General features: G+C 45.5%; 1 protein-coding gene across 2 annotated transcripts; it reads left to right on the forward strand.

Moving 5' to 3' along the window:
- The first annotated feature begins 1,394 nt into the window (after positions 1-1,394).
- On the forward strand, positions 1,395-6,286 carry asb1 (ankyrin repeat and SOCS box containing 1). Of its 2 annotated transcripts, none has more exons than XM_064326801.1 (5): positions 1,395-1,934; positions 3,728-3,869; positions 4,331-4,633; positions 5,043-5,425; positions 6,090-6,286. In XM_064326801.1, the coding sequence occupies exons 1-5, from the start codon at positions 1,838-1,840 to the stop codon at positions 6,221-6,223; spliced, it is 1,059 nt and encodes a 352-aa protein (XP_064182871.1). In that variant the 5' UTR covers positions 1,395-1,837; the 3' UTR covers positions 6,224-6,286. The 2 variants fall into 2 exon arrangements, with proteins under 2 accessions (XP_064182871.1, XP_064182872.1); XM_064326802.1 differs by lacking the exon at positions 1,395-1,934 and adding an exon at positions 2,750-2,880.
- Positions 6,287-15,057: the final 8,771 nt, after the last annotated feature.

Consider the following 15,057-nt stretch of genomic DNA (forward strand, 5'->3'; position numbering starts at 1 on the left):
AGTAGCTAGTGAGGGAAGATAGCAGTATAGCAAGCTTGCAAGTTTCCCAAATTCACAATAATTTCTGTCATTTAATGTGCTAACTAGTCCAGAAATTAGCTCATAACACTCTACAATATACTTGAACTCGTGAAATGCATTAATTTAACAATAAAATGTGTTGCAAGTTCACATTGTGGTATTATTTTACACTGGCAGAGCCAAAAGCTACTTAAAATTAAACAAAATGATGCAAAATTATGTGCGTTGTGCCCTGGAAGTGAGATCCCGAAGGCACACGCATGTCTGGGTCTCCTCTGCCCCAGCTCTGTGCATGCACGACTGTGGTGTGAAAAGAAGCATCTGGTTGGCACCGCTTGTCTTGGAGGAGACCTGAAAGCTGTCTTTACTCTCAGCAGGGAGCGCATATGAGCACACTTGAACGTAGTTCTGGACATTGGAGGGGTTTGAATTTTGGGTGGCAGGTATGCTTTTGCGGAACATGTTCCATATCTACACAGCACAGAGAGTTTGGCCCTTTTCAGGGTTTATTATTATTATTATTATTATTATTATTATTATTATTATACAGCGTATTTTATTTATTATGTTCCTTTCATACACCCAAAGCACTGGGTGCAGTCAATTGTTTGAACATATGGTGGTAATAACTTGGCCTAGATTTTTCAAGTTTTCATTGTCATTAATGATTTACAGATAGTACCTGTAAGTAATTTGGGTGAGTAATTTGGCATTTCTGTACCTTGAAAACGTATTTTGTTGAGATTATATTGGCCTATTACCATATGAGAAATACAAGTAACTGTATTTTGGGAGTGTATTTTAAAATGTTTACTGTGCTTTGCACTTCGTATGTTTCTTTTATGTGTTTTTATGGTGAAGCCAAGGGCAAATTTCCACCGTGAAGACAAAAAAGTTTCGTATTAATATATATCCAAGATCAAATCTTTCCTGGTCAGTAGTTCATACATGTCTTCTTTAAAATTTATCTTGAGATACAATTTTTCGTGGAACAATTTAGCAGATCATATCAGCGCCTCAGAATGGAGCAGTTTTTCCATGTGCTGCGGAAAGCGTTTACAGAACTGCAGTCCTGCACGCCGGTTGCCTGAACCCATGAGTGACAGAGACTGCAGCCCCCTCGTTTATTTTTAGAAACTGAAGTCGGTGGTCCGCATGTCAGCTGTCGTCTGGCAGCAAAAAGGCATATTATGTCCGCTGCTTTCAGACACAAATTTACACCAGTGACGGATTCACAAACTGAACGTCGGCTTAACCTATGGGCCTCTTACATGTAATTTCTGCAAACATCTTAAAAGTGGTTTCCGCATTCAGTCTTAAAACTCTGAGGTCCCAGTTCACCACAGTCCACATGTGTATGCAACTTGTTTCCGGCCTCTGATATTTTGACTTATTTTCTTGATGCATGTAGCCTATAATTTGTATAAAGTTCTGTGACATTAACACGAACACATATTATGGATATCATTAACTTTACCAGCGTTACCTACTTTTTCAAATATGGCATAGGCTGCAGTCGGCTCCGTTAACAGGCTACTGCGAAACAGTTACTTTCCTTCCCTTAGAGGCTAAGTAACATTTAAAATCCGCTCTCTTGTGACGCAGTTCTTTCTCTCGTTCCACCTTAACTCGGATAATGTAGGAAGCAGGAAGTCCTAGCGGTAGGAGGGACTTCGCACACTGTACTTCCATGTTGCTTTTGTTGACGAACGCTCCTGGTGTCCTACTTATGCATATAACCATTAGCGTGTAGCACGATTTGTATGGAAACGCCATCGGCTAACCAGCATAAAACGTCTACGCTTGTTTAGGGAACATGGCTGACGGCGGAGATGATGGAGACGTGGATGAGCCGCCCAATATAGGTTATCCCTTGGTCACCATCTCAGAGCTTCCCGGCAGCACAGCCGCAGGTACTTGAACGCTTTGGTGAATGACATCATTCTCTGGTTACTGATATCGTATCGTAAGGAGTGTTTCTGGAAGCATGTGGTCTCTGTGAAACAGCTTGGCTTGGCTTGAATAATGTATGAAGGCGCAGCATGCATTGTCGGACTTGCAGACATAGGCTGCAGCACTGTGAATAAATCTTAGAGACACCGGATGTCAAAAATATGTTTTGTATTTACAGTGTCAAAATTTGCATGTGTTTATTTATCTGCCATTTCTTTGTAAACAGTGCACTCTAATGACGTATATTCTGAGTTCACCAAACGTAGTTCGGAGAATCTTCAGAATTTCACGTATAGCCAGTGCAATGCACAATGAGTGACGCGCCTAACACGGCTGCTGTTAAAACCGCATTATCACTAAAAAAGAGAAAAGATTTTCACAAGTCACATACAAACAAATATTGCACCATACATGACTGTTACAGATGAACATCACAAATAGGTTATTCTATCGCCAGATATACCATTGAACTAGTTTAAGAAAGTTAAGCACAAATGCTTCATGCATGTACAAGTACAACCCAAAGGCAAAACAACATTAAAATATTTGATTACAGAGGGAGAAATAATCACCTAAATCAGGTATGTCGAACTCCGGTCCTGGACGGCTGCAGTGTCTGCAGGTATTTATGGTTTCCTTTCAATGAGCAGCCAGTTAAAGCCCTGTGAACAAGGTGTGTGGACTCTTTAGCCAATCAATGACTTAAATTAATCACCTGTGCTGAAACTCACTGAAAACCAGCCTGCACTTCTGCCCTCCAGGCCTGGAGTTTCACACTCCTGAATTATATGGTGAGATTGAGTATGACGGTGTGGTATGAGTCTTGCAAGAAGGTTTGACACTGCAGTGTGGTGCTGCCTGTGTGATATAGTGCATTTTATTCAGGGCCCTTAGTTGCTTTGGAAGGTGAGGGCAATTGAGCTGTGGACACAGCTTTCTTCATCAAATTATTGATGAAGTACAGATTTTATAATTATCATTTTCTGAAAGTGGTAAAAATGCACCCGAGCAATAACAGTAGGGAAAGCAGTACACCTGAAAAGCCTGTACTGTCATCATGATTGGTACTGTTACCATGATTCCTCTGTTTATTTTCTTTTAAAGGGGAATTCCATCGCAAAACAGCATATACTTCCTTTAACAGTTCGTAATTGATTCATTCTTTCTTAGTAGCTGGACAAACCGATTTCTACACAGAATTATTGGCAGAAAAAGGTGCAACTGGTATGCCATAATGACATACGGTACACCTCTACCCTTTCTCATTTTTGAAGAACTACAATGGGCAGGTCATTTGAATTTTTAGATACTGCCCCTGACCTCCCATACTAGGTGAAGGGGGCTTAGACTGAACGAACAGATGGTCGCTTAGTATGTTCCGTAGTCTTGAGTGAATGTTCTCCTCAAAATCATCTTGGCGAAAGTGCCTGCTACGCGATCACGTGTTCTTTAGCTGAGTCTCAGGTGTATCTGATAGATATTTATCATTCCCATTTGCAGTCAGACATTGTTTTCTCTCACTCTCATCTTGTAAAAATCAATTCCTTTCTTTGCCAACATTAAACCCTTGCAATTTCCCCTTTACTGAGTCTGTGACAGTATTTGGGTTAGCTTGGGTAGGTGGTGTTAATGAGTTGATGAGACAGTAGTTGTGTAGGCTTGGATAGGTGGTGTTCATAAGTTTATGAGACGGTTGTTGTGTAGGCTTGGATAGGTGGTGGTGTTGACGAGTTCCACTCTATCTCCTGTGCAGGTCGCAATCTGAAAGAATGGCTGCAGGAGCAGTTCAGCGATAATCCGCTGGAACCATGTGAGGATATGCGTCTCCACAACGCTGCTTACGTGGGAGACCTGGACACCCTCAAATCCCTCCTGCAGGAGGACACTTTCAAAGAGTGAGGCCCTGAACAAATCGTACTTTCCAGCATTGAGTGCCTGAACCAATCACAATTTCAAACAGTGAGGCCCTGAACCAATTGTACTTTACAGCATTGTGTCCCTGAACCAGTCACAATTTCAAACAGTGAGGTCCTTAACCAATCGTACTTACAGCTGACTCCCTTAAGGCGAGTATACACGGGTATGCTATTACTGTAACTATTGAGTCCCTGAACCAATTACAATTTCGAACAGTCAGGCCCTGAACCAATCATGCCTTACAGTAGGGAGGTCCTGTACCAATCACACAATCTCCCCAGAGCATGTGGTGAGCATGTGTGTCGGTCTGTTTGTCTTTGTAATGATAAACAGTCTAGTCCAAGGGTTATGAAATCCAGATTTGTAGTGGGTGCATTTGGATGTCCTTCCTGTGATCTGTTGTGTTCTGACACTAATTCGGTGTCTTCCCCAAACACAGTCGGATCAATGAGAAATCGGTGTGGTGCTGCGGCTGGCTGCCCTGCACCCCTCTGCGCATCGCGGCCACCGCCGGGCACGGGGACTGCGTGGGCTACCTGATCCAGCAGGGGGCGGAGGTGGACCTGGTGGACGTGAAGGGACAGACTGCGCTTTACGTGGCCGTGGTCAACGGGCACCTGGACTGCGTCAGGATCCTGCTGGAGGCCGGCGCTAACCCCAACGGCAGCCGGCACCACCGCAGCACGCCGGTGTACCACGCAGCCCGGGTGGGCAGGGTGGACATCCTGCGTGAGCTCATCAGGTGACAGCGCCCCTCCTGGACAGAGCTGGCATAATGTGCAGAGTGTATCACCATGAGAACATTTGTCAACTGATTACACAGTGATTTACTAAGACCAGCATTTCCATAGGTCAGTATTGCTATATCACTGTTGTCACAGAGAGCTCTGTGGTACTATATCACTGTAGTCACAGTGAGGTCTGTACTGCTACATCCCTGCAGTCACAGTGAGGTTTGTACTGCCGTATCACTGCCGTCAAATGAGGTCTGTACTGCTATATCACGGCCGTCAAAGTCAGGTCTGTACTGCTATATCACTGCAGTCATAATGAAGTCTGTACTGCTATATCACTGCCATCAAAGTGAGGTCTGTACTGCTATATCACTGCAGACACGGTGAGGTCTGTACTGCTAAATCACCGTGCTGCAGGTTCAACGCTGATGTGAATGTGGACCACCAGCTGATGCCCAGCCCCCTGTTTGGTGCCCGCACCCTCACCTCCCTGGTGGTGTGCCCGCTCTACATCAGCGCCGCCTACCACCACCTGCAGTGCTTCCGGCTGCTCCTGCAGGCGGGCGCCAACCCCGATTACAACTACACGGGCCCCGTGAGCAGCGAGGCCCTGGGCAGGGGCCTGGCCTCCTGCCTGCTGGACGCCGTGCTGAAGCACGGGTGCGAGCCGGCCTTCGTCAGCCTGCTGATCGGGCACGGGGCCAAGCCCGCCCTGGTGCTCTGGGAGGTGCCGGACCCCGACGCCGCGGGCAGGATGAGGGTCAATCCGGAGGCCCTGCTCATCTACCAAGAGGCCAGAAGTGAGTCTAGTCCCCCAGCCCCAAATCTGTGTGTGGATCTGAGTCATGGAGGGAGACGCTTGTCCTTATGTTTTCAAGGCATTCGCCGGCATTTCAATGGTCTACATGACAAAAACCATGAGAAATGATTAACATCTTTTGTGTCCCCTAATTTACTCATTTACTTTTCCGCCCAATTTGGAAGCCCTTCCGTTTGGGAAAGTGAGGTATAGCATGTCCTCCAGAGGGGGTAGAGTAATTCCACTGGAGTGCTGCACATAGAAAAAGCAGAACGCTTGCAGTGTATCAATAAAGGAGGAAACCCTCCCTCCCTGAGTGATGCTAAGCCAGCTCAGAGTTTGCTTTGGCATCATGCGGACTGGACTGTACTGTCAACTGGCACAAGCTCAGTTCTCAACCCAGGATGCCCCAAAACATGATCACACAATGAACATGTAGGGAAGCTCCTGTAACTTTATTGATTATTGGTGCAATCATGCACAATTCTATTTCGAAAGGTTATTGAATTTGGCAGGTGATTTCATTCAGACCTTATGTGTTACCTTTCATTATCATGTTCAGTATCCTAGCGCTAGTTGAGTTAGTGTAGAGAGTTGAGTGTAGCATCTTGGCTTTGGCACCCAAGCAGAGCTTATGACTGGTTTTGCTGCTCTCTCTCCTCCAGGGAATCCCCAGAGACTGAGCCACCTGTGTCGCATCACCATCCGGAGAGCCCTGGGGAAACAGCGCCTGGCACACATCCCCTCTCTCCCACTGCCCGATGCCATCAAACTCTTCCTGCTACACGAGAGCTGCTGAGGCCTCCTGCCCCCAGCACCCAGCTCCTGCCTCCTGCCCCACACCCACCTCCTCCTCCCCACCGCCCCTCCTGCCCCCAGCCCCAGCCCTCTCCTGCCCCAACCCAGCTCCTGCCTCCTGCCCCCAGCACCCAGCTCCTTCCTCCTGCCCCCAACCCCAGCTCCTGCCCCCAACCCCCAGCTCCTGCCTCCTGCCCCCACTCTGCCTCTCTGCCCACCCCCACCTGCTCCTGCCCCAACCCCAGCCTGCCCACCCCAGCTCCTGCCTCCTGCCCCCAACCCCCAGCTCCTGCCCCCAGCAACCCAGCCCTGCTCCTGCCCACCCCCAGTCCTGCCTCCGCCCCCACCTCTAGTCCTGCTCTCCCAGCCCAGCTCCTCCTCTGCCCGCACAGCTCTGCCCCAGCTCCTCTGTCCCATCTCTGCTACCCCCAGCTCCTGCCTCTGCCCCCAGCTTCCCACACACACACACTGTTTCTGCTGCTAGGCTGTTATACCACCCTGTCCATGTGTTCCATGCTGTCTGTCTGCAGGGGTGAGTCCATATGCTGAATAAGACCACCCCCAATAATGCACTGTTTACACCAGGGGAGTCTAACTGCACTCCTGAACGCCGCAGTATCAGCTGGTTTTCAGGTGCATTTCAGCGAAGTGATTCATTCAGTCACTGATTGGCTGGAGTCCACATACCTTGTTCTCAACACCTTAATTGACTGGTGCTTGAAAGGAAACCACAAATACCTGCAGACACTGCGGCCCTCCATGACTGCAGTTTGCCACCCCCGGTTTGCACTAACAGAGAGCCAGACAAACAGGCTAGAGACACTAAGCTGTACAGACAGGCTATAGCCTAGACACGGCAGGTCTGTGCCTGGGCTGTGCCATTGACTCGCTATGACTGTGACTGATTTCAGAGTGCAAATCAGTGACTGTGGAATGGTTTATAAACATTTGTCCAACCAAACAATCCCCTTGGGTTTTGTTGTTTTTTTTTTGCCTTTGAAGCCATTTTGTAATGACACATATTTAACAAAGTAAAGAAGAGCACAACCGGTTTTCTGCCTCAGGACTCCCATTATTGAGAAGGGTTTCAAGACGAATGGGTAATCTGAAGTTACTCTACATTAATATTATTAATGCATTGTAATATTACAAAATAAATGTAGCAAACAGTGATGATTGCTATGTGCTCTATAGGTGGATGGCTAGAATTGCCCTTTAGGTGAGTAGACAGCCAGGGATCTCCTCAAGCAGCTGTGTGTGGCAGTTTGGTTTGTTCTCTGGATTGCACATTTACAGTAAACAATGTCTTCTGCATTTTTTGGATCATTCAATGAAACCCTCAAGCTCTTTTTTGTTTCCCTGTGTTACTGTGAAATATATTTTTTTAAATGACTCATTTTAAAGTGAGTGGGTAGTAAAAAAAAGACACTGAGTTTTATGAATACACCCAAATTTCTTTAGCAACTGGACAGCAGGACATTCTGAAACTAAATAACCTGTCAGAGTTCCCTGCATAAGAGTTCACCTGTTAGAGTTCTCCTTGTCAGAATTCTCCCTGTGAGAGTTCCCTCTGTGAGAGTTCCCTGTCAGAGTTCCCTCTGTGAGAGTTCCATCTGTGAGAGTTCTCCCTGTGAGATTCCCCTCTGTGAGAGTTCTCCCTGTGAGAGTTCCATCTGTGAGTGTTATCCCTGTAAGAGTTCCCTCTGTTAGAGTTCTCCTTGTGAGAGTTCCTTCTATGAGAGTTCTACCTGTGAGAGTTCTCCCTGTCAGAATTCCCTCTGTGAGAGTTCTACCTGTGAGAGTTCCATCTGTGAGAGTCCTCCCTGTCAGAGTTCCTTCTGTGAGAGTTCTTCCTGTCAGAGTTCCCTCTGAGGTAGTTCTCTGTCCCCAATCAGAGTTCCTGTCAGAGTAGTGGAAAAAGCATCTAAGTTTGTGTAAGACATGCAGTCCTTCCTATAGCTTTATTCAAACTCTCAATATTACTTGTATAGGTGACCTACAGTTTGTGTATTTTAGTCTCTTTATCATTTTCAGTCTGAGTGCTGCTTCTCAGCTTGCTTCCCGTAAAGATGTTTGTGAATGTAATAAACACGACTTGCTGAATGCGCAGTGCTGTCTGCATCATTTTAGTCAACCCGGTACCAGTAGCTTGCTGGGTTTTTCCTGGCGCTCCCCATCATTGGGATAGAGTTAATTTAATCATCCACCTTGCCCTCCCCCCTCTCCCCCATCCAGCCAACATGTTGGATAAAGCATGGTGTGACCTGCCGCTTCATTTTGAGTCCTTTTGACCCAGAAACACATTTTCGGCTTTATGTATGGCTGTGAAAAGGGGAATTTTAGCTTTATTGTCATATTAATATCGTAATAAGCAAGATATGGTTATTTAATAACTGTCACCAAACTGTGTTTTTGAGGGAAAAAAAGGCTCCGAGGTTCAAATGTTTCTGTACAATCAAACCGTTGCGACCTCCGAACTCAAAATGGTGGAACGCGTTTCCTAATGATAAGGATTAAAATAATATGAACATTGGCGTCATCGATTAAGGAACACAGTGTGATTTTGTCTGCTTTTGCGTTCTCCCAGCACACACTTTCACAGCTCTGTTTAGTGGGTGGCAACGCCCGCAAGCCAAGTGTCCTTGCATGTGTTAGTGCGCTGTTTGCTGTGTTTCTCTCTCTCTCTCTGCTTTTCTCCTATTATCAAAGGGCTGCTTTGTGCCACCTAATAAATCATATTCTAACTGTAGTTTTAATTGTTTGTTTTCCCTTTTTTCCACTTCGGCGCTCGGAAATTTCGCTTTGGCGCAGGCCAAGGATTTCTCCATGCGGGAAAAAACCCTGGCATGTCTGGAAAAGCTTTCTGTGGTCAGAAAGAAACAAGTCACTTGTGCATGCTCCTATTTTCATAGAAGTTACAACAGGAAATTCAGCCGATGTGATGAATAATGTGTGGTTTATAAAAGGGATAAACACCTAGCCCACTTCTGTTCCTGTTGAACTGAGAACTTGCCCACTACACTGCTGTTGATACACAATTGGATTTCATGAGATCTGCAAGCATTTACTCCTATAAATAGGTCCTGTGTTTTATTTAGTGTTCCTCTGAGGTATGAGGATGTCTGAGAATTCTCATGTAACTTTATATGCCGTCAGTCCCCGAATCAGTCTTTTTTTAATAAACTTAAAACATGTGGTTGCTTAGTTGTTGTGACAGTGAAACCACATCTCCCTGTAAACCCCGGGCAGTGGAACAGCAGGGCCTGGGAACTGCTGGGATCTGCCAGCTTTCTCAACTGCCCATCAGACTCTGAATTTAGGACTGCACAAAGGAAAACCGGGGAAAGGTGATAGCACATACACAAACAGACACACACACACACGCACATGCATGCACACACGCGTGCTCCCACGAACACACATACAGGCATGCACGCACATGCACATGCATGCCCGCACACACACACACACACACACACACTCAGGTACACAACAAAAAAATGATTATACAGTATTATACACACAGACTAAATCGTTTTTCTCCATCTGTAATTGTGGGTTCAGGGATAGACATGGACAGAACAGATTCCAGAGCCCGGTAACTCTTTTGCCCATATTTTTCACAAACAATTCTGTTGTCTGAACAGCAACATGTCTGTTCAACAGGCGTAAAGGACCCTGTGGGACAGGACTGTTCACTGTATGATCATGCAGAGCAGGCTTGTGAACTATAGGATCTTATAGAACAGTTTTGTCTACTGTAGGATCCTATGGAACAGTGTAGTGTACTATAGGAACTTATTAGTTCACTTACTTTACCACAGGGTGTGGCTAGCCCATTTCTGTCAGACAGGGCAGTTTATTGTAGGATCTTATAAGACGAGTCAGTATATGCAATAATGCTATAAGGCAGGCCAGTTTACTGTAGGACCTGTAGGATGCTGCAGGCTGCTGTTATATTGTGTGGGACATGTAAGTTAACATGGGACCCTACTGTTGGAGTACTAACAGCTGAAGACTCTCACAGAATGGATATGGATTCTTAGTCAGCTCCCCTGAGCCCTAAGGATAATGTACAGCAGGTTGATCTCAGTGCTCTCTTATCCTGTAGGTGGCAGTGTCTTCACAGCACCTGTTCTTACATGATACACCTCACTCTGTTTATTCAATGTGGCAAGTCTTAGTAACTGCACGCATATGCAAACTAAGACCCATATATTAACACTCATACACTCATACATACATTGCAGAAACACACTCAGACATTCATGAATTAATGCACACATAAGCACAGTCACACATTCATTCATACACTCATGCATACTTGTAGGCAAGAGGAAAACTTTAAAGAGGTCGGTGGGAATGCCGTAGTATTGCATGACAGCTCAAGGAGTCCCCAGACAGCGGATTCTGAGCAGAAGCACAAGGCTGTTGCGGTTGATGGAGGTTTATGCTAATTTAGAGAGAAAGAGAGAGAAACAGAGAGAGAGAAATGAATAAAGAGAGAGAGAAACAGAGACATAGAGAGAGAAATAGAGAGAGAGAGAGAGAGAGAGAGAGAGAGAGGCACCCAAACCAGATTTTTAATTTCAAATGCAACTGAAGTGTGAAGTGGTTGACGAACATTCTGTCAGAGTGGCCTTGGAGCTTTTCAGGGATTGTAGTGCAGACGCCGGTAACGCCGCCTCCTCCTCCTTGCCTGTGACCGCCACGTTTATCAACACTGAAAGGCAGTGCAGCGCCAACTCATCAGTCTAATAATTCAATCATCGCTCAGCAGCCGTCGCTCGCCCCAGCTGGCGCCCATTAAGGTGCTCTGGGAGAGCTGCAAAGACGCCATTTTCCCACACCTGGAGGAGCCCGTCAAGACCCCGCACGTACTGTATGCTAACCGCTTGCTGTTTTCCCCGCAGACTCCGACTAAACCGAAGCAAACTCCCGCACGCAGTGAGAACTTCCTTCAGCCCCGGCAACTCCAGGCCCGCCAAACGGCTCAGGGACGAACACGGCGCAGCAGTTTGCGACCGCATGCTTTTCCGCCTTTAGGCTTGCTACCCCAGGGATTGTGTTGTTGAGAATGAAAGTGCCTACGGGCTTAACTGACTCTTTTGTTCTGCCTGGTTGGTGCCCACCTCACCTGTCACTCACAGGCAGGCACTACCGTCCATGTAAACAACAAAGACAGTGCCTAATCAACTCCACTTGCACCATAGCCCTGAAACCAGACTGAAGGACAGAAGAGCATTCTTTGTAAAAACCAGCACTTCCACGATGTACAACCACTAAATGAATCATGATATTTGCTAAATTCAGCCTTATTGTTAATTTTCTTGTCCACATGCTATCCCCCCCCCCCCCTCCATGTATACACCAAGAAATCATAATTTGCAATCATGATGTCACCCAGGGAAGAGGGGTTTCAGCTAGCTTGACAACCCCTGTCCAATGACAGTTGCTCTGGCTGATTGGAGAGCTGCTGCCTGCCTGCATCAGGTGGTGGAGAGCAGAGTAAACAGTGGGGGGCTAATTGCATGCATTTTGGAGGCTGTGCATGCTGATGTGCCCCTCCCAAACTGAAATGATCACATAACCTAGTTTTGTGGCTGAGTATTACAAACTGGGCCAAACAAGGGGGAACAGCTTATGATTCACAACTTCCATCTCATCCCTAAGAGGAGTCTGGGAAGTTCCTTACATCCAGAGGGATGTGGATATGTTTCTCTCAGTGTGTGTGTGTATTGTTAGAGTTGTAGGCTTGTAGATATGTGTGTCTCTGTGCTTGTGTATTTCTGGAGCTGTCAGGCTTTGGCAGTGACCCCATGTATAATCACTACAGTTTTCATAAAGCAGTGGGATTTATTTTGGTTTAGACCCAGTGCAGTTATACGAGCTCAGTGTGTGATGGGCTGGCCGTGCAGAGTAGCTGCTGGCCTTTGTGTATTTTGTTCTGTCTCAGGGCTGGGTGGAGCGGGGAAAAGGCCAGGTCTGGTTCCATTGCACTTTTATAAGCAGCCACATAAACATTTCAGCTTCTGACGTTTCTTTATTTATCGGCAGGCACTTCCACATCCCACAGTAATGGCCGCCATATTTCTCTGATAAAAAGGAGAGGGGTTGGGGGGGGGGGGAACTCTTTGCGTGCAACATGAAACACCACACTGTTTTTCTTCATGCTTGTATTTGAAGGGCAGGAATTGCGCCAAGGAGGGCGTGCATTTTATAACATGAAATTTGTACCACATGTGTGCTCTTAGGCTGATCCCATGCCAGTTCCCCCCATCCTCCCGCACAACCCCCCCCCCCCCCCAACAAAAAAAGCCCATCACCCCATGGTGTCCTGTCACCTCCTCTAGTCAGGTCCAAGTGGCCGAACCACAGGCTCAGAGATTCCAGGTCTTGGTCAGACAGCCACTGGTAGTCCCACTGCTCTAGACAGGTCCAGTGTCCATCGGCCTGCAATCACAGGTTCAAGCACAGGAACATCACCCTGGGAGGGGGCAGGTACATTTCTCAATTACTGGAGTTCCTATTCTTTTGAACACATTAGAGGAGGAAGCATGCAGCTTTAGGTCAGATCGGCTCCAGCCTGCTGCTGACAACACATTCAATGCCTGCATCTGTTAAGCCCTACCTAAGGAACTCTTAGTGAAGTCTTTTCTGGATTTATGTTTCCTGGAGTGACTGGCTCTGTATTGGACATAAAGGACATATAGGTTAAATCATGCTTTTATTTAACAGAAGAACTGTAAGCATATTAAATGTCTGACAGCATCGTAAAGCACAGAATCACATGTAGCGTGTCGGGTGGAACAGAGAGAAGAGATGAGACCCAGGTTTCCGGAGCTTTAGGTCTCCTTCCTGCTCCAGATGCAGCTACTGTGGTGTCTGCACAGCCTTACCGTTAGCCTGAAATTCCCCAGTGAGCAAAAACCTGAATCTAGATGTCTAGATTCGAGATGTTTTGACCTAAAACTGACTAGATTAGCTCCAATTTATCTCAATGTTAACCCAGATGTAGCCTGGTTTTGTTCTAGTTGGCTAGAAAGCCTACACTTTTCAACCAAATATAGCCAGATTTTCACGTGTATGTCTAGACATCACAGCATCTAGAGGTTCAGGTGAAAACCCGACTATATTTGCTTATTTACCGAATCACAGTCGTAAGCTTATTCCATGTCCTCAGTTTGGGAGGGGGGTAGAACATTGATCCAATGTTTATCTAAGGTAAACAACGTTATTTTCGCAATTACGTTATTTATCCCCTATCGGGGAACTAGCGGTATGGCGGTATAAATTTTAAACAGAATGGCAACCAAACCTTTCATAACAATGTAATGTAAGAAGGAATTTACCAAGCGAACCGCCCCACCCCTGCTCGACAGAAACCAACAGCAGCAACCCCCCCCCTGAATCCCCCCAGGGCTGAAATCCTAGGGCTGGCCTTGGGCTGGAGAGGCCTGCTGTTCTTTGGATGGTCTTCTGGGATCTTTTGTGACTTCCTGGATGAGTTGTGGCACCGTTGAAGAGATTTTGGCAGGCCGGCCACTAGGGATTCACCACTGTTTCAAGTATTCTCCATTTGGAGATAATGGCTCTCATTGTGGTTTGGACCCTGAGCCTGAGAAATGACTTTGTAACCTTTTCTAGACTGATATATTTCAACAACGTTTTTCTCATCTTTACTAGAACTTAATTTGATTGCGGCATAATGTGCTTGTAGAAACTTTGTGGTGACTACTTCACTCTGATGGAAAGGTTCAATATAAGTAAGGTTTAGATTCAACAGAGATGGCTGCAATCAAGCCTGGCTGTGATCAATCAGCTGAATCTAATCATTAATTAATTTGGTTAACTGGTTGATTGAGTAACTAAGGGGGCAATTCTTTTTCACATGGGTGATATGGGTGTTTGATAACTTTTTACATGACATAACTAAAATAGCATTTTATTAAATATGTGTTGCGTGTTTACTCAGTTTCCCTTTGTCCAATATTAATTTTTTTTCTAAAGATCTGAAACCACTCCAGTGTTACCAATAACCAATAATAGAGGAAATCACGAAGGGGGAAAATCCTTTTTTCAGGGCACTATAAATATGATAGCCCTATCATATTTACACATCAAAAACATGGTTCTCTGTCTGAACAGCCCATATAGGTTGTTCCACAACATGCTAGAATGTTTTTAGAATATAAAAAATTGTGTATAAATGCCAGCTTACATCCAAAGCCTGCTCATGAAAGTTAAAGATTTTGATAGGGAGTCTGCTACAATTAAAATAACAGGAAAGTTAAAACTTTAGTGCACCGCATTTATCAAAAATCCAGTTGGGAATATAAAACCAAGGTTTGTCAAGCACTAAGAGACAATGTTTTATCCAAGTAATTAAAATAATTTGCTTGAATGTGTTAACATTTACGGCACCGAAGCCACCCTCTGAATACCCCCTAATGATCGTATTTCCTATGACGTAGGGCTCAGTTTTATTTTTCCACATAAATTTAAATAAAAGTGGCACGTTTTTTTTTATCAACAAAAAGAGACAAAGCGGCGTATACAAGCTTTTTTTTTATTAATTATTATTTGCACCTTCGGTAAGAAATTATAGCAATTCTTTCAGTTGGTGTCATAATCCCAATTCATCTAATTGATGAATTCCAGGTAAAAAGTTTTGTCCGAATCGTGTATGTACAATATTTCACACTTACTTCGTTTACAACAAGACCAGAAGCAGACGAAATGCTCTTCGAAGCTTCTATAATAGGTTGGAACCGGACTTTCATCTTTTAAGAAAAGACAAGTAGGCTATCGTCTGCCAACTGGCTAATAATTAAG

This window comes from Anguilla rostrata, chromosome 3 (genome assembly GCF_018555375.3).
Source record: "Anguilla rostrata isolate EN2019 chromosome 3, ASM1855537v3, whole genome shotgun sequence".
Classification (NCBI taxonomy): Eukaryota; Metazoa; Chordata; class Actinopteri; order Anguilliformes; family Anguillidae; genus Anguilla; species Anguilla rostrata.